The sequence below is a fragment of the Onychostruthus taczanowskii genome, unplaced genomic scaffold, assembly GCF_017590055.1.
Source record: "Onychostruthus taczanowskii isolate IOZ18803 unplaced genomic scaffold, ASM1759005v1 scaffold2, whole genome shotgun sequence".
NCBI classification, from domain to species: domain Eukaryota; kingdom Metazoa; phylum Chordata; class Aves; order Passeriformes; family Passeridae; genus Onychostruthus; species Onychostruthus taczanowskii.
Genome location: NW_024499239.1, coordinates 4,252,788 through 4,276,944, shown reverse-complemented (window position 1 = coordinate 4,276,944; position 24,157 = coordinate 4,252,788). Strand labels below are relative to the sequence as shown.

Here is a 24,157-nt window from a genome sequence, read left to right as displayed (position 1 = left end):
TTATATTAAAAATTTAAAGTTTCCAGTACCTTATGACTTCAGCACAAGGTCAGCTCAAGCCATGTTCAGTGAGGGTTGTGCCATCCTGGCTGAAACCCTGAGCAGGGCAGGACAAAAGCACCCAGGGCCACTCCCCAGCTGGCCGGAGGCACCAGCTGAAATTTGGGGAGGTGGTAATCAAAACGCTGCCTTCCCTCTCTGCAGTTTCAGGGATGCAATTTCTGGATGACGACTCCACAAACTTAAAGGATCTGCAGAGGTTAGACTTGAAGAATGAATATGAAACAAGCTCTTTATTTACTTAGCAACTGAGAGAAACTGTACCAGCCCCAGAACTCCTCTGCCAGTGTCAACATCATCCTACAATTGGCCTGGCACAGCAGGACTTGTCACTGACCTTCCCTAATGCAACCCAGGAATTAGCCTCTTGATGAACTGACTCTGTTGTAATATCAGGTGAGATTGAGAGAGGTTGGCAATGTGACTTTAATCCCATAGTTTTTAGAAGGCTTAATACTGGTCCTGAGGCATTCCTAAAATGTCAAACAAAAGTTTTGCTATGTTCTCTCACATACATTTTTGAATGAAGTATTGGAGACTGTATTAATTCAAGACATTTTGCCATTGAGGCTTTCCCCCCACTTTTCAGATCAAACCAGCACTCTGTGTGCAAAACAACTGCTTGTCTGGGGGAACAAACCAGCACAAAAAAATACTGACAGCAGATGGGCAGCCCTGAATCAAAAACAAAACCTTTGAGCTTTTCGCTTCTTGGATTAGAGTCCGGTACCATTACATAAAGAGGAAATGGGGAAAAAAATGCAAGCTTAAAAGAAGATAAAATCTGATTAAAATGCAGACTAATATAATTGCAGAACATTACTCAGGCTTTCTTGTGGAGAGAGAAAAATGTCTGCTATTGTGCTGCTATAGAAACTACATAGGGCCTGTGAGTAGGTGAGAGTGCATGGAGCATGTCGTTCCCTCTCTCCCGCCTTTCTCTCCCCTGGAATGAAGATCATATCTTGCTCTGTAAGCTTGGCTTTTGCTGGCCAGGAGATCTCTCCCAGCACAGAGAGAAGTTGTTTTCCTGCTTATGTAGTTTCTTTTAATATCTCTGCTCCCTCCCTCTTTTGTTTTGCTCTTGGAAGGTGGTGCAGGGCTGTGTCGGAGGAGGGATAAGCTCCAGTCTTCTCAGGCTTTTCACAGGGGCTGGTTCACTTGGCTTGAAAAGTGGGGAACATGGAACACGTGTTGTGCCACGGAAAGGGAGCTTTTTGTATTTACTCTTATAAAGGCACAGAAAGATCTCACAGCACTTTGGAAAGCAATGCTCATCTGGAATGAGCAGCCTTTGACCACGTTTCTGCACACCGTGTTCACAGCACTTGTTTCTCTGAACAACTGAGTTGGAATTACCAAAACACTAGGTAACAAAGTACGATTTACTCCCTGCCTGTTGATGGAAGCATCTTTATAGAAAGTGTAAAACCACATACAAATGTGCTCTCTGTCCAGTAACATAAAATAAGCCCAAGGAATGTGTCCCTGAACTGTGGAATTGTATTCCCACTAGCTCTGCCCCCATGACCATCTGGGCTAAGTAATCTCTGTCAGCAGTGATTTCTGCCTGAAAGGATGATATAAGAAATTTTTTTATTAAAAAGACTGATGGATGAGAAAGCCGATCCACACCACATTAGAACTCTTTCTGGTCCATAATACTCAAGAAATTAGTTAAAATTTTGAGAAGATTATTTACTGCTGCTAAGGAATTCTAAGGTAGCATAAAGTACTGAAAAATACATCTCCTGTTTTATAAATGCATCCTCCTTTTTATTACAGATGTAATTTTAGTTTTTGTTCCGGTGCCTTCCTACAGAAATTGACTCAGTGACTCAAACATGCATTTTACAAGAACATATTTTGTACCTCAGTTTTTCCAGAAGTTCTACCTTTCAGTCTGGCCACACAATTGTTTTTTGCTTTTGGTATCTTGAGACAGGAAGAAGATTCCATTCTCCAGTTATTTTAGCACTTTCATCCAGTCCCTAATTAATCATCTCCTTTACAAAACCAGTTTACTGAGGCGTTGTCTCATTTTCATCATCCTTTCCCATTTCCCCTTTTTGTGGTTTATACCACACCCCTTCATGTGTTGGAGACATCATGGCTGTATGCATTGCTATATGTTAGCATATTTATTTATGGAATGATGTTAGAACACTCTCTGTAGGCCTTTAGAAGAGATAATTGAATCTCATTGCTCCTGAAGTCAATCACACCACATATTTCCTCCTATAAAATCCTCCAGCTATCTTACAGAAGATAGGCTTGATTTTGCTCCTTCCACTCTTGTTAGAGATTTGTTCTGGTGTTTTGCTACTCTGACTCAGTTTATACCCACTTATTCTTATGCTGACATTGGCCCTCAGTTTTAACTTTCCTGGTTCATCCATTTTCTAAGCCCCACTTTTGTATATTTTATTCTGTCTCAACTATTGAACTGTTCTTACCTGAGCCATGAGCTTTACTTTCTCTCTGATTCTCCTTCCAAGAGAGGCAGGCAGGGGGGAGTAAGCAAGCAGCTGTGTGGTACTTAGTTGCTGGCTGGGGTTAAACCACAACAAACACTGATTTACTCTTGACTGGATGACAGAATCACACACTGTACTGCAGATCTTTCCTGAAATTACTTATCTGACATTACTGGGTTTACACTCCCCTTTTCAAGCAGCTCCTACTCATCTTAAGATTAACTAGTCTCTCTTATCCAAATGCTGATCTCAAAGCCAATGGAAGAATTTTTTTTATTAATCTGTGCATGTCATTAATGTTATTGAATTTAATTATATTGTCATTAAACCTGTTCCAAGAGACATACAGTTTGTCCAATATACTAACTACTCCCAGCTCTGTCAACAGCAGATTTCATTAGCTTGCTTGTGTTCTTGATGACACCATTGTAATGAAAACATGAAGGATGACAGGAGCATTGATGAATCACACAGAGCACTTTCCTTCAGTCTGACACCTCCCATATAAAACAACCCTCTGTCATTGTCTCCTGATCCTCCTGCTCTTCTGCTTCAACAGCTGTTTCCTGTCTGGACAGCACCAGGTATTACTGATCCCAAATAGACTACATCTACCTCATTTCATTTCTTGAAGAAAAAGGAAAACACAAAAAGATATTCTGCTGAAGCAACATCTCATGTAATTGCATACTTAATTTTTATTTCTTTTATTCTCCTATTTTTAATTATTCTTTTCTTCAAAATTTGCCTAGATTATTGTAAATTATTTCCCTCCCTTCTTCAATGCAAGTATTCCAGAATTACTTGAGTGCTTGAGTGAAAGTTTGTGCTCCTTCCACCCTCATCTCCACACACTTGGCCTGTTTGCACACTGGATGAGATTGTTTGTTTTCTCCCACTATAGTAATTACCCATGATTTTCTTCCCGTTACTCATCTTCCTTCTGCATCCACCTTTATTAAAACTAGAAGCAAAATACTTCTTGGTTTTCTAAATATTGCCAGACTTCCTTCAATCTCTATGCCCTTCTCACCACATGACTGTACCACCCTGCTTCTTTTTTCCTGGCTGAGGTAACTACTTCTAGCTGACATTATTTATCTTCTGCATTTCCTCATCTTGAAGACAAAACTTTCTTAGGAGAGTGATCCTCTTCACTTTTGCTTTTAAGTTTTCTCTTTCAAATGACCTTAATTACAAAGATGCCAGATAATCTTCTATGAAACCCTTTCCCTTTGCTCAAGGTACAATGTCCAGTTCATTTTTGCTGCACTGCCATAAAGAAACCTACTCTTTTCTTCATATTCAAGTCCTTGAGTCCTTCAGCCTTGTTGATTAATTTCTAATTGTCTCTTGCCCTTTCCCCTTTTGACTTAGAATACCTTTCTATAAATCCGTTTTACCCACCTATTTATTATAAACCGCACCTATGAAACAATTTTCTCACCCCTGTGACCACAGTAGCCTTACAATACACCCACTACCCAAAAGCTAATCCACCATCACCTCTGGCGCTGGCCTCGTGGCTGGCAAGGAGAGCAGCTCCTCTCTTGCACCCAGCATTGCTCAGCCCCAGGCGTGGTGCTCGCACCTCTCACGGCAAGGTATGGCAAGGCAAGGCAAGGCAGGGCAAGGCAAGGCACGGCAAGGCAAGGCAAGGCACGGCAAGGAAAGGCACGGCAAGGCAAGGCAAGGCATCCGGAGGTGGGTGGCAGAGGTGTGGGGCGGCAGGTACGACCCAGAGTGACACCCACAGGGCCGATGTAGCCGCCAGCCTGGGCACCAGGCGGGTGCCCGAGCCTTTACGGATGCCGCGCGCGTTTGGGTCACCCCGGTGGGATATTGGGAGTAGACGGCGGCGCTGAGATCTTCGGAAAGGCTCGATCCGCCGCCGTTAGGATGCTGCGGGTGTCTGACTCCCGAAGAGCGGGGAGGTCACACACAGACACAGCGTCCTCATTTCTGACATCCTTCCCCACCCGAGGCGCGGGGTCCGCCGCGCCCCCCGCAGCCGCTCACCCGGCCCGGCATGGGCGGAGGGCGGTCCGGGGCGTGTTTCGGGGCGTGTTCCGAGGCGTGTTTCGGGGCGTGGCTGGGCGGTGTTCGGGCGCTCTGAGTGGCCGCCAGGGGCCGGGGCGGGACGCGGGGGCGAGAAAAGGGCCGGGGGCTGAGCGGCGGTAGCTTGGGCGCGGGTCGCGGTCGGGATGCGCCTGACGCAGAGCATGTGCACCATCGCCGAGTGCGCGCCCGGCGGCGACGGCCCCGCCACCGCCCGGCCCCGCCTCGTCAAGATCGCGGTGGTGGGGGGCAGCGGCGTGGGCAAGACAGGTGAGGGGACAGCGGCCGGGCCGGGCGGGCGGGGGGCTGGCTGGCAGCGCGGAGTGAGGCTAATGGTGCCTGTCTGTGCCTGCCCGCAGCGCTCGTGGTGCGGTTCCTCACCCGGCGGTTCATCGGCGACTACGAGCGGAACGCAGGTAGGCGGGCGCGGCGCGGCTTTGTTCCCGCCGGGATGGCGGTCGGGCAGGGCACGGCGGGGCGGGGAGCGGCGGTGCCTCCCCTGAGTGCCTGGGCTGGGGGGCGCGGGGTGCCAGCCCCGAGAGAGCCTGCAAGCCCCAGCGCCGAGCCAGGCACAGGTGGGGAGGGAAGAGCTCGCTGCTCCCGGGACCGCAGGGCGCTCGGCGGGTGCTGCCCGCGGCCCGAATCCCCCAGGGAATTCCCAGGGTTCCGCGGCTGCCGGCGCCCCGAGAGCCGCTTCCCTCCCCGGTCTGCTCGCAGCCCTCGGAAAGGGGCACGCCAGGCACAGCCACAGGCGGTTTGTGGTGGCAGCAGCTCTAGGGATGGGTTGTGCTGCAGGTCTCTGACAGAATTTGCTTTATGTGGTGAAAGTACCCCTTTTTTGAAGGAGTCTTTTAGCTAAAACAAGAAAGCATTCTGTAAACCTACTGTTGTATTCTGTGCAAACTGAGTACCAGCAGCTGCGTGGGCTAGGCAGGTCCAGTTTAAAGGGCAAAATGGAGCGGTGATGCTACATACATCATTCTGTGAGTACAGTGCAGAGTCTGAACTAATGCTGGCTTAAAATATTCAGCCTTCTGTTGAGGAAATTACTCAAGAAAGCCAAAAATATGAAAAGAACCAACAACCAACCCAGAAAATCTTACAGGCCAGCCAACAGGGAGCCAGAAAATGTATTTGTCTTAGTTTAGGGCAAATTTGGAAGAAAACTTTAAAAAGGGAGCTTCACTAAATTGTGGAAATAGTAAATGACAAGAAAACTGCTTTTCTATGTAATGGAAGCTTATTTTGCACTCTTACCTTTATCATTCAAGATAAGACAGTCTTTAAGAGTGTTAAAAGTTCCAAGTTGCCTACCATTTAATGCCCAGCTTCAATACAAGTCAATTCATGATTTAATCCCAGGTTTCTAATAATATCATAAATATTGTTAACACCCAAAAAGCTGAAAACACTGGTTTATTGCTTCATAAGTGGCAATATGACTTTCCCTACACAACTGGTCTGCAGCAGCAGCAATGTTTGTTTGCAAAGAGTGGTGACTGTACTTGAGAACCTGTTGGTGTTTTGTCAGGTAATCTCTACAGCAGGCACATCCAGGTTGATGGAGAGATGTTGGCCATTCAAGTGCAAGATACTCCAGGAGTTCAGGTGAGCTAGATGCAACCATGCTACCAGAGTAGCTCTGAATGTTTGCGTGCTTGCATCCCTCTGTGCAGCGTCTTGTTATGGTCTTTCCGTAAAATATTTTGCTGTGTGTTTCAGAGTTTGGTGTTCTTTGTGGGAGAGGTGGTAACTTGTGTTTTAACCAGTCAAGCCAGCTGTGTTGAGAGACTGTTTCAATGAATCATTTGTTCATTGGAGGCCCGTTACTTCTGAGTGGCTGAATTACTGAAGTGCCTCCTTCCTGTATATTGGGAACATTAGGCACAAACCCAGAAACAATTCAAACAATTCAAATATGTGAAATATTGCATATGAGAAAATAAATGTCATGACCACTGCCCAACAAGCTTCATAAATGTGTATGACAAAGTGAAGTCTGCTACATTGTGGCTGTGCTCATTAGTGTGTCACAAGTTGAGGTTTTGAATGTATAGACTTGAGTAATGCTGGACTGTTGCCTTTCTGAACTGGGCAACGCTCCAGGTCTAAATGCTTCCAGCTCATATCTTTGCTTCCCCAGACTTACTGTCTAGCCAGTTAATTTCCCATTCTGTGGAACTACAAAGTCTTTCTCTGCATGCAGAACTACTCAGGTCAATTTTCCATTTGAGTATAGCAAACTCCAGTGTTCAATTCCAGCTTTTTGCAGCTGAATCAACATCTGCATTTATTCGCTATGCTCAGATTAAGTTCATACTTACCATGTGAAATCCAAATATATGTCTGAAGCTGTAAAATGCTATTTGGCTTTACGGAGTCCTGAAGACAGGTTCCTTTAATATTTTGTGACTTCTAATTTGAGACCGTTCATTTTTCAGATCCATGAACACAGTCTGGATTGTAATGAGCAGCTGAACAGATGCATTCGCTGGGCAGATGCCCTGGTGATTGTCTTCTCCATCACTGACTATAAGAGCTTTGAACTACTCAGTCACCTTTACCATCACGTTCGACAGCTGCATCCAGGGAACATGGTCCCTGTGGTCATTGTGGCAAACAAAGCTGATCTCTTGCATATCAAAGAGGTGGAGCCTCAGCAGGGACTTCAGCTGGCCAATATGCTGGGCTGTACTTTCTATGAAGTATCTGTCAGTGAAAACTATAATAACGTCTTCAATGCCTTCCATCTCCTCTGTAAAGAAGTCAATAAACAACAAATAACCAGCCCCCCTGAGAGGAGGAGAACCTCTCTTATTCCACGGCCAAAATCACCCAACATGCAGGATCTGAAGAGGAGGTTTAAGCAAGCTTTGTCTGCCAAAGTGAGGACTGTCACTTCTGTTTGACAGCACAGCCTTTGGTCTACCCAATGTTTAGCTTGAGATTGAAACCTGGGGTGTTTAACACTGGCACATGTAGAATCCAAGGTATTGTGAAAGGAGGATGGTTTGAGTAGCCTTTTGCATGGTAGAAGTCTTTAAGCAGTTGCTTAAAAAAGGAACAGTTTCAGATTAGAAAAGGAAAAAAAATTCCTAAAACCTCCTGAAAAAGTTCTAGGATGCAACTTGCTGAACAGATATTTTCATTTGGAAAGGGAACTTTTCAGTAAATGAAACAATTTACCTTTTCCCCAGTTGGACAGATTTGGCTTTCATTTGTGCAGAAACAACCTTTTTGCTGTAACTCAACTTGAGCAGGGAAATGCCCTGAACTGCAGGTCCCTGTTCAGAAGTAACTGCTTGAGTTTTGTTCTCACTTGGATGAAGGACAGCATGATGCAACTGTTTAATTTTATTGCACAGTAGAACTGTTTTTTTCTGTGTATTTCAAAACAAATAAGCAAACATCAAATGGTTCTGTGTAAAATAAGTGTAAAATAAGTGGACAGGACTGATCAAGACTGTAAACAATGGTCTTTATTTTTTACTAGCTGTGTTATTGCTGACAACTTGACCTTACTCTTTGTATGCAAAGCTATTGTCCACAGGGTGTAAACATGTCTAATTACAAACAACTCTTCTACTGTTTTAAAATGTACTTTACAGACTAAATGATCTGACATGGAGCTTCTGAGGAATGTGTGTGGAGTGATAGTCTAATACAGATGCCCTTTAAGACCTCCTTTTTTCTCTCTCTCTCTCCTGTGTGCAGTAGGTGCAAAAAGAGCAAAAGGTGTGAAGTGTGGCTGGCTCCAGGCAATGAAGCTGATGCCTTGTTCTGAGCTGAGCCAGACCCTCTTCATTCTTAAACATATGGCAGATTTTATAGAAATACTTTTTTTGTTTTTTAATATTGAACCAATGGAGTTCAGAGCCTAAGGACCTTATACACATGCACTTTAAAAAGCCAGTCGTGCTTTTGTTTAAACTGTAACTTATTTATTTTGTGTACAGTTACTCCTCCTACGGAGTGGACTTTTCATTCTTACTGCCTGGTTACAACATTAAATTTTTTGAATTGCATGTTTCCTTGTGTGTTCTTTGAGGGTGAGAAACAAGGAGTAACAACCAGTGAAATGTTGAGACAAAGTAATAGCTTTCTTAAGGTAGTTAACATATACTGCAGAAACAGCAAGGTGTCCTTTCCTGCCTATGCTCTTGCTTTATTAGCATAAACCACAGGGGTTTTGCTCTCACAGTGCTTTACAACTTCCTTTTAAGAAATTCTTGTAGGAGAGGAACTGAATAAGGCAAAGACCTTTCAAATTAAAATGGGATTCTTCATTTCCACTTGTGAAAAATACTTTGGTCTTTAGTGAGAAAGGAATAGCCTGAGGTAGGTCAAAATTTGGAAGAACATGAACTCTATGTGACTGCAGCTTTCTTTAAAAAATATTTATGTTTTGAGAGCTATATCACTATGAAGAACTTAATTCAATTGCAAGTCTTTGACTACCTTTTTCATGTTTAAAGTAGCTTTACTAAAAGCCTTCCTGAGGAGGGTGTTTGTGCTGGTACTAGGCTGATGGCTGTACAGGCTCACCTTGTTAGCACACAGCTGCACTAAGTGATGCAAGGAAACTCTGACAGGGTCCCAGAGATGATAATCTTTTGGAGCACGAGTTACTAGTCAAGTGATTTAGGATTGGAGTTGCAAACAAAACTGAGTTTCCCCTTCCTCTGAGCTTATACCACATAGTGCTTAGCTTATTAATAGAGAAGTAAATCAATTTCCCAAGAGTAGCTTTATGTTTTCTTTTTCCCTTCTGAGTATTGCTTGGTGTTGCTGGCAGAGGACTTGGACACTCTGATATGGTCTTGCGCTTGCCAATGCAACTTTCTTCTGTACTGTTTCTACTCACATGGGACTGCAGGAGATCCCTCATCCCTTGACCTTTTCCCCAAGCACGGGTCCATGTAGCTGCTACAGCTATTTCCTACAAATAAGCTTACTATTGCACTAGGGCCACTGGAAAGACTCCATGGTACTTTTGGTCCATAAGTAGCATCAATTACCACAGCTGTGGCCCCACAGGCTGAGAAGATTCCTCCAAAGTGTGTGTGGGCCTGGAAAGCTAGTGTCTGTCTCAGCCAAAGGAGCTACTTGACCCAGAGGAAGTGCAAGATCACGGGTGGCTGCTTAGACTCACCCCTGCCTTCTCAATACAGTAGGTCTTTAGATGGCCAGGTCAGAGACCTGAGGGTGTTTGATGAAGAGAGGTGAGGGAGTGAAGACCACAAACATCCTTCATCAGCTCAGGAAAGCAGCAGCATCTTGGAGGTGTGAGTACCTGAGCTCAGCAATGGCCACTGAACACAGGCAAGCTGTTCTGCTATAAGCAGAGTTTAGGAAATGCTCTAGGACCAAGATAGATGGTCCCCTATTCCTAGGGGCAGTCAAATAATGCAAAAGTAAAAGGAACTGCAGGAATATGCACTTCTGGCATGTGTAGCTCTGCATACTAAGAAAAAAGGAGAAGACAGATCATGCTGGCATTGTGAGAGCATTGCTTTATTGATTACAGAATTTATGAAATAACCATATTCTGAGAAAGATTGAACAGTACAGAATGACAGAAAAACCAAGAGACCAGCTACTTGCTTTCCAGTTGCTCTATTCAAACTATTCCTTGAGCTTTTAATATTGCAATCTCATAGCATTTCTCATTTTTTATAGCACAAAGTTCCATTCTATAGTCATTCTCATAAATTTGTCCTCCATAGAGGCGACATTGTCCATGCTTTAAAAGCAGTCCATTGTTTCCTTCCAGCCACTCAAATCGAACTTAAACCAAAATGCACCCTTTTCTGAAGACCATTATAAACATTTAGGAGAACTAATGCTAGCTAGTGAACAAAATTTAAAAAACTACTTCCCATTTAATCTACTCCTTTGGCATAATAAAGAATGCTATGGTAGAGTGAATGTCACTTAATTTCACATTCTCATCTCAGCGTAAGCTGTAGTTGTAGCATTACTTGGATGAAGTAAGAGGATGCAGCTTCAGAGCTCCACCATTTTATGTTGCAATTTGGAAATCTCAGTGCTATATGCAATTAAAATCTCTATTGGTTGCTGCTCTTTCATCACAGATTTTTAGCAAAGTTTTATAAAGAAAAATTACATAACTGAATTTGATTGCAGCTATTTCATGATAATAAATTAAAAATAAAAGCTGTTTTCTAATCATGCTCTTCAGAAATCTAGCTCAAAAAAGAATCTATGCTGTGGCCTCTTGAAAATGGGATCATGCCCTTTTTTTTTTTTTTTCTTTCTTTTTTAAATGCATGTGAGGAGAGGATTCTTTTGGGGTTATCATCAAACTATCACAGCCCATATGGCCTCCTGCGTAAATCTACAGAGATGTGTGCCATCAGAAACTGTCTTTTCTTCTGGGACTGTGGGTGGAGAAACTAGAGCAGGAAATGGAAAGCTGAGAGGGAAGCAGCCATGTAACCCAGCCCTTGAATCTGGCTCTGCTTCCCTGCCTCTACCAGTCCTGCTGAAAGAGCATCGCCAGGCTGGGAGCTGCTGTGCCAGCTAAATCAGGGCTGTGTTCCATCATCTCTCTGGAGTGAGGGACAAAGTAAGAGCAGAGGCTGTTAACATAAGGCATACATTTTGCAAGGTTGCATGACAGAGGGTGGATTTTGCTAGCCTCTCACTCCCTCAGCAGCATTTCCCACCAGCAAGCCCAGCAAAACCATCAGAAGAAATTATTCTGCTTGGGGAATGCAAATTATGCATCACCTGGCTCTCAGCTGCTCCTTTGCTAGGGAATTATTACAAACAACCACCCTCACCATGCTGAGTGAGGCTGGGAGTGATGCAGCACTGCACAGTGCTATCGTCAAGGAGGGGAGGTTTGGTCGGACAACGGGACCATTTTGAAGAGCTGCCCATGAGCTGCAGCCAGATACCAGCTGGTTCACCTGGAGCTGGAATTGCAGCAGTTGACACATCAGTTTTTGGAGGGCTATTGAGAAGAGTGACAGAGCAGGGATTTGATGTTTCCAGGCAAGGCACTCATCTTCTCCACAGCCTCCCCCATCAGATACGAGCGTCAGGCTGGAGATGGTCTGAGGCAAACAACAACTCAACAGCACTGTGTGGTGTCAGGAGTACAGAGGAGAGCACAATTACCTGAAAGAAGGGGAACAAGAAGCAACAAGTCAAACTGAAAGGGATTGAGACAGTACTAATGAGGCATAGATAGTAACTGTTTGCTTTACCCAGGTCTAGGCAGGCTGTCTGCTTCTGGTGTTTACTATAGAGCAATACACCTTGTCCAGCAAAACTGTGTGCTCACTAATAACTGCAGTTAAATCGCTTTAAGGAGCATAATGACTGCTAGCATTGTATGCTTAATGAATGTGTGCTTTGACACATTTCTACCCACATTTTACCTTGTGATTTATTGTGTCTGCCAGTGCATTTACTGTGAGGCACCAGCTGATGAAGGCGTGGTTTTCTCTCCTATAGCACAGATTTGAGTGATGCCTGTTTCCTCTCAGTTGAAGGTAAGGTGAGCACCACAGAAGTGCCTGCTGCAGGAAGCCAGACTCGTGGTTCCAAACCATCTTTTCAGACCAGGCACAGGCTGTTCTGCACATCAGGCTCAACCTTGAGCACTGGTTTCTTCCAGGTTTTAATCCCAGACTGACGAATGAAACCATTGCTCACTACAGCCATGATACACATCCTGTTAGGTGCAGGTACCGGTTTTCCCAGAGTGAAAAACAGTATATAATTATGTGGTGTGAAGTCTTCTCTGCAGAGCAAAGCTATCATCCATGAATGAATGTGTACACTCTTGCTGTGAGGAGTTAAGCCAGGGTCGAAATCATAGGACACTGCTCTTACTGAGCCCCAAGTTTAGCAGTGTCCGTAGGGTCAGGATTGCAGGCAGAGATCTGGGGGCAGATTTAGTCGTTCTAGCTCACTTGAAAATGAATTTGCTTCTTCAGCACAAAACGAAGGAGAGGAAGCACAAACATCAACAACAGAGTATGTGTGTCCATCTACTGAAGCAGCTATAAAATGCCTCGTGTTGTCCATCATGTAGCTTAAGTATGTGATAATACTGCATTTCAACTATTTTTGTTGCTCTTTCTTTCATCTTTTCACTTCAGATACTGAAAAAGACCCCTTCTGTATTGGTGATAGCCTCCCCCTCACTTCTCTTCCTTTATCCTCCCACACAACCTGCAGCAAACTGACACTGATTATCTCTTCCTTCATAAGCCTGAAAAAGTCTCTGTAACTTGCAGATGCCAAAGCCTGACACTGTCTTACTTATGTTACATGAGAATCAGACTACAGTACAGTATGTGCTCATCTTGTTATCATGCAGCTTAACTCTGAAAAACATGAAGGGACACGTTACTAAAGTTTTTTAGTGTACAAGCCAAGCAAATCAACAATAGCCACTGACAGATAAAAGCAATTTCTTCTTGGAGTCTTACCACTGAATCCTCAGGGGATTTGTGCAACAAATAGCAAGCCCAGAGCGAAAAATGAGATCTGCAACTTTAATGTCTCAGAAAAGATGCTTGAATACAGCAGAACTTCTCTCCTTTCCCTCCAGTATCTCCAAGGGCTTGTTGAGGGGGATAAATGAGAATGTTTGTTCTTTCATTTTTACAGAGAAGAGAAGAATTGCCCAGATAAGTAATGTCCATCTCAACACATCCAGGCAGCTGTGTTCAGGCCAGTCCTTTGCAGCCCTTCTCCTTGTTCCGTACTCCTTGTTCCGTACTCCATGCCTGTCTTTCACACTTCACCTGAAGGGCTATCCCCTCCTAGTGGCAGCCAAGGTGGAAGAGCCAGGAGCTCCCATCCTCACCCACTGAACTCCAGTTGGAAGTTTTCCCCAGCACAGCTGAAGGCAGGAAAGGATGCAGCTAACATCTAAAGGTGCATCTGAAAGTTTATCAGTCTGCTGGCCTCAGACACAGCCACATAGATGGTTGTAATGTTGGGAGAAGTGAGGGGGAAACATTCTCTCATGCTCTTTCCTCTTTATTACTCTCCTGATTAAAGCAGAAAAAGAGAAGTAATTTCTTCCTTCAAAAATAGGATACTTCTCACTAGTTATGGGGAGCTATTTACTACCATCCAAAACGAAATGGTGCATAGGAAACACTGTATTTCTTTGTGCTTCTCCATGAGAAATAAAATTGTCATTCAGATTCAGATGCAGAGCAGTTCTGTGGATGGAAACATGTGTCTCTTATTCCACATTTAAACGTCATTTGCTTCAACAGTTGCTAAAGTAATCAGTGCACCCTGTTAGTTTTTCTTCAATTACTTTACTCAATTTTTGTACTCACACATTTTTCAAGAGCCAGTAATCAGTGTAAATGTTAGTGCTTTGTTTGACTGGAATGGACTTGGAAGGCCAGTGTTTTCCTGAAGCCTGAACCTGACTGCCTGAACAGCACAAAAAGGCTCTGTTAAATCCTGGCTTGACTTAGATAAATGCCTGGCTTTTTGAAAGAGAATAATCCTAAACAGGTGGTGCATATTCACAGCTATAGTGCAGAAATCCAGGTAAAGCCAACAAACGTACAAACTTTTTTTTGGTGAGAGATTTGCACAAGTGCTTAGTTTCTTCTTTCTCTTCCTCCTCCCAGCTCTCCCCCAAAAGTTGTTTCACCTCTAACACAGCACATTTGGATAAAGGGCAAGATGCAGTAACAGCTTAAAATGCTTTAGGAATCTGCCTCAGAGGGTGACCTGCTGCGAGGGTTAAGCCAAAGCAAAGCAACACCAGATCCCATGTCACCACTGTCAAGCCTTAAGTCCCTCTAGAAAGCTAGTTGAAAATCTCCCTGCATAGTTCTCAACCAACTCAGATGTTAACCCTCTGTTTATCTTTCAGGGTGTCTTAATACATTTTGTGTGTGGATTAACCTGTCCATCAGTGTGTCACAACTCGATTCCCCTTCACGAAGGAAAATATAATTTGCTATTTTGAGGAGATTAGCAGTAGACTAGTGGGGAAGAAATGTGTTATCAGATTAAAAACAAACCTGCTAAAATGGTACTCCATCTTACAAAATACTGCTTGAGACTGCCTTGCAAAGACAACTGAAACATGGAAACACATGTCAAACTGAGGGGCTGCTTTGCCTGTGGTTGGCTCCATTTTGCTAATGATTTCTCGATAATTAAAACCACCTTCCACAGGACTTGAAAACAAGATGTTTACAAGCCACCCTGGAAAACAGAGTTATGTCTATGATGCAGCTGGTTACACAGCACTTCAGAGTTTTTGTATTACCCTATGTATCTGCAGTACTCAACAGATACCTGTTTGGTCCTCCACAATTAATGATTTTTAACATCTCAGGTACCACCAGAGCTCACCCATCCTCCTCCTCTCCCTCCTCCATTCAGACGACAGTCACTGTAGTCAAGTTCTGCTGCCAGAGAGTGCATGAGGCAAAGGTCAGCCACATGGACATTAAAAAAACCTCACTGTGGGAACCATCCTCCTTCCAGGAGTCTAACAGCACATTCAAGGGATGCAGAGACTTGGGGCTTTCTCCACATAACCTGCTTCACGCTACTTAAAGGTTTAGTGGTCAGCTATCTATCAGAGATATCTGGCCAGACACAGGAGGAGTACAGCTGTATCCAGGTTAATTTATTTTGCTCCTCACCATTGCTAATTGGTGTGCCTGCAGGATTACCACTGGTAAGTCACTAGGAGGTACCCAGGCTCCTGAGCATCCCTGCACTACGTCCTGTAGATGGACAGCCAGAGACCCGGTAGCTTTTTGGACAGCAAATGTTTCTGTTTATAAAGAATACAAAGAAACTAATCTCTTGAGACACAATGAAAGCTACTTCAAATTAATGCCAGTCTGTTCTGAACTCTCCAACCTGAGTTTGAACTTTTGTTGCTGACTGTAATGTGAAAAAACAGACCCTAGGTGCCTGAATACTTGCTGCCTACAGATGTTTCACAGCAAAATCCTGGCATCATTCCTGCCCATATGGCTGTGGCTTTCTGTAGTTTTGGTACCAGTGCTATAGGGAGCACTATTTGATGAATTTTCTTAGTTTTTGTTTGGACAGGAACTGTATGCTTAGAGCTGTTTGTACCTGGGTACCAGGTTTGCGTGTTGCTACCAAATCCTTCACCATTTTGACCTCGGAGACTGACACTCCTCCAACCATAAAGATGATCAGAAGAGGATGATCACCAGGGTGAGGGCGATTCACCTGTAAAATGAAGAAAAGCATTATTTGTACTTGCTTCATCCAGGTCCAAACCTATGGATTATCAGTCATCAGCTCCCTAAGTGGCTAGAAGAAGACCAAAGAGGAACTTCAGAAAGAACTACTCATGGAATGCTGTAGTAGCTGAGAGGGATATCAATGGGGATGATGCCCAGTTAGAACTAATTAACTGTTTCCAGGGAAATAGAATCTCCATGGATTCCCTTGAAATCTGTGGGAGTTTCTCCTGAAGTCTCAGGGTTTCTTCCTCCATTCCTTCTTCATTAGTTTCCTCCCTTTCCCAGAGAGGGAGGAGAGTACTTGGGTGGATGTTTACTTTGGATACACAGGAGACTTTAGGGAATGAAGGGTAAATTGCTATCCAGTAGAATCAAGGAGTCCAGCCCAAACATGCTAGAATCCCTGCCTGGGGTCAACATGGAAAAGAACTTTATGCAATGTGTTTTCACTGGTGCAGTGAATAATCTTTTACAATTCATCCAATAAAAATAAATAAGGTGCATTATAGCAAAAAATCAGTTTACAACTTGTTTCAATTCAGAGTTTTCAATGCTTCTATGACTACCTTGTAACAAATATAGAGAACCTTTAGATCCAAGAAAATACTTGTTTCATTTTTCCTCAATTATCTTTAAAATGGCACAAATATCCTACTTCAGTTAAGACCTCATAATTAATTTTAAATGTGAAGGTGATGCTTTAATTAATTTTAAACATGTATTTTAATTTTAAATGTGAGGGTGATGCTTTTCATCAGTTTCCTCTTCACCACTTCTAGAAGTTTGATAACTTTGCTGTTTCCTAGCAAACTGTTTCCTTCTTGAGAAAACACACTCCCCTGACACTACCTTGATCCATTCTTTGGGAGGGATGTCAACAGAGCCCATGCAATTGCTCTTGTCACACCACCCTGAAGCACGAAACACTCCAAATGTTCAGTTCTGAAGTGACAAAATAGTTTAATTCCTTTTTAGACTCTCTGCCTCCTCCCTTGTGTGAGCGTAGGCTTTTAACAGCATTCACTCACAGAATGAAATTGGTGTCAACCCATGTTTGGGCAGAGCAAGGCTCCTTGGCTTTCCCCACCACAGCAGCTTGCTTTGATCCTTGTGGCTCCAGATCCTGGGGGTACAGCTCCTCTTCTTTTCCTTATTGTGGCTTTCCTATATTTAGTCTTTTGGCACTTTTTCATCCTGCAGGTCTGTCAGGCTTTCTGCCTGGTAACCTTCAGGAAGGACTCTTCCTTCTGAAGCAGCACAGGGAGATGCCATGTTCTCTCTCCAGGCTAGCTGGCTTTCATTACATGGGGCTGGTTCCCTATTTAATGATGCTCCCCAGGCAAGGAGCTCTTGCATTGCTGAGCCTTTGAGACTAGTACAAAAGCCTTAGACAGATGTGTTAGTGAGCTGAGTGTTTGCACACTGGGTGTTTATTCTCTTACTGTCTGACTTTGTTGATAGCATACATACCACAATTCCAGGGCAATGGATGAGGCTTGCCAGGAAAGTGGTCACAACACCATGCCTACCTGGATAATACCCTTGGGCACATGGTGTGATACTTGGGAATGGTGTTGTGCAGGGCCAGGAGCTGCACTCGATAATCCTTGTGGGTTCCTTCCAACTCAGAATATTCTGTGATTCTGGGATCCTATGATTCTTAGAATCTTTCCTAGCAAAAACAAACTTATAATACACATGCATGAAGAACAGTGGGCACACTGAAAAGACACACAGTGTAAGAATGAGCTTTCAGGGTAATGCTGAAGAGAAAATGTCTTGACAAATCATTTCCTTCAGTCAAAATAAACCTAGATCCAAACACATGGAGCCTATATAAAACTTACTATTTTTCAGAAGACTAAAGTTCAAACCACAAATTCCAGAAATGCGTATTAAAAATACTATTAGGCATGCAAACTCTAAATTAAATTAAACCAGAAATGAAACGGGTCTTGGAATTTGTAATTTTGTTATGCTATGTGTAAGTGTTTTGAAGGAGGACAGTACTTTGGGTACAAAACATTTGGCTGTGTTAAGAATGCAAGTTTCTGCCAAATTTTTTTTTCTTGTTTGATAATACAACCACCCAAGACTCTCTTTTGAAGGAACTGGCTGCATGTAGCTGAACACAACTCATTCCAGTGACAGAGAAGAACTGAAATGGATTGCAACAAAAGCAATGTGTGTCTTCTACAGTTCAGTTGATTTGGGACATTTCCGCTGCCTCTGAATTTACTATGAAATCTGAATTTTGTCAAAGTCCCCGAGTGAAATTCGCTTTCAATTCAAAATGCCATATGTTAAAAAGAATTCGGAGAGATGTCTCAGGCAATTAAAAAGATTAACCAAAAACCCTTCAAAAGCATTATGTTGACAAGAAAGAGCCCGAAGGAAGGGGAATGGTGCCCTGAGCCATCAGAGTGTCCCATTTGGACATCAGGGCCTTCTCCCCAGCTCTGAGCTCACCACACAGGGTATGCTCAGGATGCTGGTGGTCAGAGGGCTCTTTGCTGGTGCACGTCTCTGTGTGGAGAAGAGAGAGAGGAGGTCGAGGTGGTAAAACAGGGTAGCAGTGGTCAGTAAAACTCTGAAACAGGGTCAATAAACTCTGAAAGAGGAAGGCATTAGAGGACAGGGTTTTTTTCATGGCTCATGGCAGCTCACAAAACACCGTTCTTTTCTGAGGAAAGTAATCAAAAAAATTATTATTGTTCTGTAACTCACCCAACAAAAACAACAGGGCTGATCATTCCAGTATTTGTGACCAAACATAAACTAATTAATTTAGCTCAATAACTGGAAAAAGGAAGACATGTCAATCACCAGAAACTAGGCTGCTGCGTAGGGCATTTGGTATCAATGAAAGCAAGCTCAGATGATCACGTGTGAAAACACGTCATCCAGAGCAGTAGTCAAAAGAGGAGTCCTTGAGGCAGGGGGGCTTTGTCCCTTCACCATCCTTTAGCTTCAAAACAAACCTATCTGCCACACAAACAACTTCTGGATGAGAGGTATCTTTAAAAGTCTGTCCTGAACTGACACACCTGAGGCAATCACCAAAGTATTTTTATGTCAGTTGGCATTTATATTCAGGCATTGAGAAAGAAACAAAAATAAGGAAGCTCACAAAATAATTACTGTGCTGATGGTGTGATTGTGTCAGAAATACAGGCTGGTCAGACACTCATTTGTGCAACAACTGAGCACATGCCAGCAAGCCAGGCTACAACTAAGGGAACAAGCATGGACACATATTTGTGAAGTATGTGATGATGCCTATGAAATGTTTATCCTACACAAAGTTCACTTGCTCACCTCTCAAATATTCCTTATCGTAGGATATTTGTCTTCTTAGGAAAGATGCACTTACAGGTACATATTGCCATAACTACTTATGTCTCTCTTTCATGCATTCTCTCTCTCTCTCACACACACACACACCCCTTGTGAAAGGACAGATTAGTCCTCAAACTAGTTAAAGGTGTCAATGTCTCCATCTAACCTCTTAGGCCTTCTGAAGTCCTTATATTCTTATTTTTTCCCTATATTCGTGCTTAAAAATTCTGCAATAAACAAATACAATGAAGTCAATAGAATTGTGAAAATTACTGGTAAATGAAACCAAAAATTAAAAAGTTACTTGGATGTAACAGCCTGGTTACTTTGTTTCATAGTGGAATGTGTTTTTAACTCTACTATTTTTGGAGTGTTGGCATAAATTTTTCAGTTCTGACCAAGAATGGAGATACATTGGGTCACTTTTTCTATACGTATCCTCTGTTGTCTTAGGACTTTATCATTAGCTTTGAAGAACTGAGAATTTCAGTTTAGGAACCTAACTGAATGTATTTTGGAAATCCATTTCAACTGTAGAAACAGATTCTTGAAAACAAGCACTGGATTTTAGGCTTACTGATTATGTGCTTCAATACTAGCTTTCTTTGAAATAACAGAAAAATAACTGTTATTCTGATACTGGGTTTTAGAATAGTACTAACACAACAGTCAAAACTATTTTTGTCACCTGACTTTAAACGCAGGTCTAGCAGGAATTTTCACAAATGAGAATTTTTTTTTTTCTTTTCTGTTACCATAGAATCACAGAATGAAATCGGAAGGAGTCTTTGTAGCTTATGTAGTTAACCTCCTTGCCCAAAGCAGGGCCAACTTCAAAATTTTATCAGGTTGCTCAGGGCTTGTTTGACCAACATCTGAGTATCTCAGAAAGGGAGAATTCTCTGGACTTAATCGCTATTCCTGTTAGAATTTTTTTCCTTTATTCAACTAGAATTTCCCTTGCTGCAACTTGTGTCCACTGCCTCACACAGTTTGCTGATGTCTCTTCCATGCGGAGGGGTGGTGGTGGTAAAACTGAAAGGAAAACAGCGGGCACAATACTGAAATGTACTGTACTCATAACCATAGTATTGATGTGGTTTGGTGTGAGTTTAGGGTTGTTTTCAAAGGAGAATTCAGGACATGCAGTAAAACAAGGCTGACCGTACAACATGTGGGCTACTCCACACTTCAACTCTGTAAATATTTAGTGGACACTTAGCATGGGATAATTTGTAAGGCAGAGTAAATTCTTGTAGAATGACTGTCTTAAAATATGCTAAGAGGATCCACAAAGAAATTTCTAACTCACAGGCTTCCCTCCTCTTCCTATGGTACAAGTTGAACCATATCAAATTATAGAAAAGGTATTGAAATCGGAGCTCTTCCTTCATCCCCTGTGAGACCAGATTGTTCATACTTACTTCTATCTCAAGACTGCTGAGTGTCCTTGAAGTCCTTTGATGAGATGCCATGTGGAATGCCTTTTGGAATGCTAGCTAGGTAACAGGAACTGACACTCACTTTTCAGTTTGTTTGTTGGGTGTCTCTAAAGAGCTCTAAAGGCTATGTGAGTTAGGACTTCCCTTTAGCAAAGCTACATTGCCTCTTCCCAGATATATCATCCTTATTTTGGTGTCTACCATGACCCTTATTTAGACTTCAGTCTGCTCCATTCCTCTTGTTTTGTTCAGCAGGTGCTACCTGTCTGCACGGTACCTGCAGTGTGATGCCTCAAGCTATTTCCAGCCCCCCTTGAAGGATTTAACTCTCCTAACCTCCCCTTAAATTGTGCTGAACAGTATAATAAAATCAGCTACTGCTGCATGATGCTCTGACCTAAGGAAAATCTTACAGATGAACTTGGGAAGGCTGGTTTACCTTCATGAACATGCTGAATCCAGTTTTAAGGAGATCAGTGAGGCCCGATGAAATATGCTCAATATCAACAGGATCGGGCCGATCGGGATTACAGACCTCTTCCACCACCTGTTTCAGCAGAGGTTTGTAAGAAGCCTGCACAAAGAGAACAATGCATTGTGAGTAAACATGTTCAGACTCAGTGCAACCATGATTCCAAATATTTTATTTATATTAAAGGTAACAGAAATAATTATCCCAGAAATGAAAGCATTCAGAGAGGTTGTGACCTTGACTGCAGATGGTGTGCACCAGCACAACATCAGACTGAAAATATTGGAAGAGAGCCACACATTTACTCTGCCCCACGTGTATTGCATCAGTAAAGAGAGACAAGGAAGAAAGGGGAGACTTTTACTTTCTCTAGAATCTTTTTGGAGGTAATACAGAAATGGATAACCACACAGATGAGACTGTTGCCCATTGTGCACTCAGATCTCATTCCCTTTCTAATGATTTTACAAACACCTAAACAGGGACTTTTTTTTAAAATTGACCACTCCTGCCTTATTCCAAGTGTCATGTCCCCACTGAAGTCTGGATACCAGCAGGGAAGGGAAGAGGCCAACCTGCCTGTTTGTCCCTCATGGGAGAGCACAGCTAAGGAGTCCCTGTTAGTCCTTTAGCTTCTATGGCCATGGGACTCCACATAATACTTCCACATGTGGAAGACTTTTGAAAAACAGGCCAAACAATCCCACCATTACCATGAATGTCAGAACTTCAGAAAAGTTAGGGGCTAGGAGAAGTGGAAAATGTAAAGGTACAAATGGTCATCATACTGAAAGGTCTACTCCCAAAGGATCAACCTTATATCCTCTTAAGGATCCACAAACCCTGGCTGAAAATGAAATAGTCGCCTAATAATCTCCACATTCCAATACCAAGGTTTAAACAACTCTGACATGCTGAAAAAAATTTTAAGATAAAACTTTTAGGAACCAATGGAAAGATCTTTAATGTAAATTCAAGCTTACTTGGCTTACAGATGGAACTTTGTTTCACTGCTTTTAACTTTGCCCAAACTGCAACAGAACCACGATCATTTCAGAAAGTGCAACCATCTCAGAAAATAAGCAGCTTTAAAATTAGCACACTTATTTGGTTTTGGGACTACCCCAGGTATACATCATCCCTTAGATCACTTAGGGGAATCAAGTGCAACATCATTAATTTGGCAAAGATGATATCTACAAGAGACATATTGCAAGTAAACAGTAAAAATGGATGGAAAATAAAACACAAACCACTTGGCTTGAAATGAAAATTTTCTGGAGTCATTAAAGAAATGCTTTTCATCCAACACTTTAGAGTGAGAAACAAAGCTTACAGTTTTTTAATACAATGCTGTCAACAAAGATTTATACAACTCATCTAGTTCTTCTCACAACATGTGCATAATTTTTAGTTGAGCCAACAAAGCAAATTACAGCAGACATGAGCTGCAGGATCTTTTAGAACATGTCAAGATTTCTGTCAAATCTAGTCACGCAATAAACAACTGTTTGAAAATACACATGCAGGCATGAAGTCCTATTTATAAAAATCTGTTTAATATCTTCATAGATGAGGAACAGAAAAACATTGGGAATGAAATATTTTTGGAGCAGAGATCAAATCACAGTTTAACAGAGAGGCTTACTCCACAAAATTAAAGGAAAAACATCATCTGACTGAAATGAAAAATATCATTCAGACAAAACTATCTACTCAAAAGACATAAAAAATTAGCTATGATTTTGCATGTGTGAATTTTTAGCACCAAAACTCAGTGCCCTTCAAAATAACCCAGTCAGACTACACAGATACTAAAATACAGATAGTATGATCCCCTACCTTTTTTAAGTATAGTGGTTTCAAGTATTTTTAAAAGTCTTTTATGACTTGAAATTAATCTAATATATTTGTAGGGGTTTTTTTTTGTACAACCCCCAAAACCTGTATTGGTTTCTATCACATATAATGAAACTTTGATCAACTTTAAATTTTGGCATGCACAAATTTGTTCAAAATAGCTATTAAAAACCTCAATAGTTATGGGACACACCCCATACAAGATTATAAAGGGGAGAAGAGAGAGAAACAGAGAGACGAAGAGAGAGAATGAGGACAGGAGAGTGAAGGATAGAAGAAGGAACGGAGGATGGGAAGGAGGAAGGCAGAAATATACCTAGATTAAGATGAAAATAGTTCCAATAACAGACAAAATTCTGTTCTTGCATGGTCACTATATGAACTAGTTTGATAACGTGATGAAAACATTTCTCATTTTAGGTAAGACATACAAACTAAAATGCTACAAAAAGTCCTTCTAAGAGGCCAATCAATTCCCGGGTACTTATCCATAGAAACCTTTTTATGAGTCTTTAAGAAGAAATGGAGGCTTCCCAGCTTTCAACAGACAAAGTGAAAAAGTATGTAGAGGCTAAACCCACTCCCATAGCACTAAGAAGGTTCGGCAAGGAATGTGCTCACAGGACTTCTTCTGAGGAGCTGAACTGATTGCACACAACACCTGCCAGTCAAAAGAGAGGCCTGTTTCCAGAGAGCTGTAAGTATCATGGACAATCACATACTGCCTGCTTATTTCTACTATTGTAAATCTCCTGGACTTCCCTCAGCAGAAGGTTGTCCTACTCAAGCAACTAGATCCCTTGCATGGTTAGATTAAGGGGCTGCAAGGTGTTACATATCCCTTGCTACGTTCCAGCACTTATTCCTAAGCAATGTGGATTACATCCAAAGGACATACTGATGCTAATTACACTTCCAGGAAGTTTTTTTTTATCATCTCACTGCCCCTGCACTGAACTGTATTAAATGTTTAACAATTTTCCCCATATTGGACACCAGACTGGTCCAAACTGCTGGAAGACTTCAGGAACAGGTTTCCTTCACCTTAGATTTCCAGTGACATTTTGTAACGTTCATGTTCTTACAAAGCAATGCTTAATTTGAACTACATCCCTTTGCTGGTCTACAGCACCATTAGGAGTTTGGAAGGATTTTTTTATGGCTCAAGGCTAGAATCACATTTTAGGATCTCTGTCT

General features: G+C 42.4%; 2 protein-coding genes across 4 annotated transcripts in view; one reads left to right on the top strand and one right to left on the bottom strand.

Moving 5' to 3' along the window:
- Window positions 1-4,682: 4,682 nt before the first annotated feature.
- On the top strand, window positions 4,683-8,514 carry RASL11B (RAS like family 11 member B). Its single transcript, XM_041402791.1, has 4 exons — window positions 4,683-4,865; window positions 4,955-5,011; window positions 6,127-6,203; window positions 7,037-8,514. The coding sequence occupies exons 1-4, from the start codon at window positions 4,742-4,744 to the stop codon at window positions 7,502-7,504; spliced, it is 726 nt and encodes a 241-aa protein (XP_041258725.1). The 5' UTR covers window positions 4,683-4,741; the 3' UTR covers window positions 7,505-8,514.
- A 1,568-nt stretch (window positions 8,515-10,082) lies between these two features.
- SCFD2 (sec1 family domain containing 2) overlaps window positions 10,083-24,157 on the bottom strand; it is a 184,964-nt gene continuing 170,889 nt past the window's right edge. For all 3 annotated transcript variants that reach the window (XM_041402764.1, XM_041402765.1, XM_041402766.1), the window contains 3 exons: window positions 21,068-21,202; window positions 15,711-15,830; window positions 10,083-11,741 (listed from right to left, as the gene is read on the bottom strand). In XM_041402764.1, the coding sequence (XP_041258698.1) occupies window positions 11,649-11,741; window positions 15,711-15,830; window positions 21,068-21,202 (348 nt within the window). In that variant the 3' untranslated portion in view covers window positions 10,083-11,648. The remainder of the gene's footprint in view (window positions 11,742-15,710; window positions 15,831-21,067; window positions 21,203-24,157) is intronic.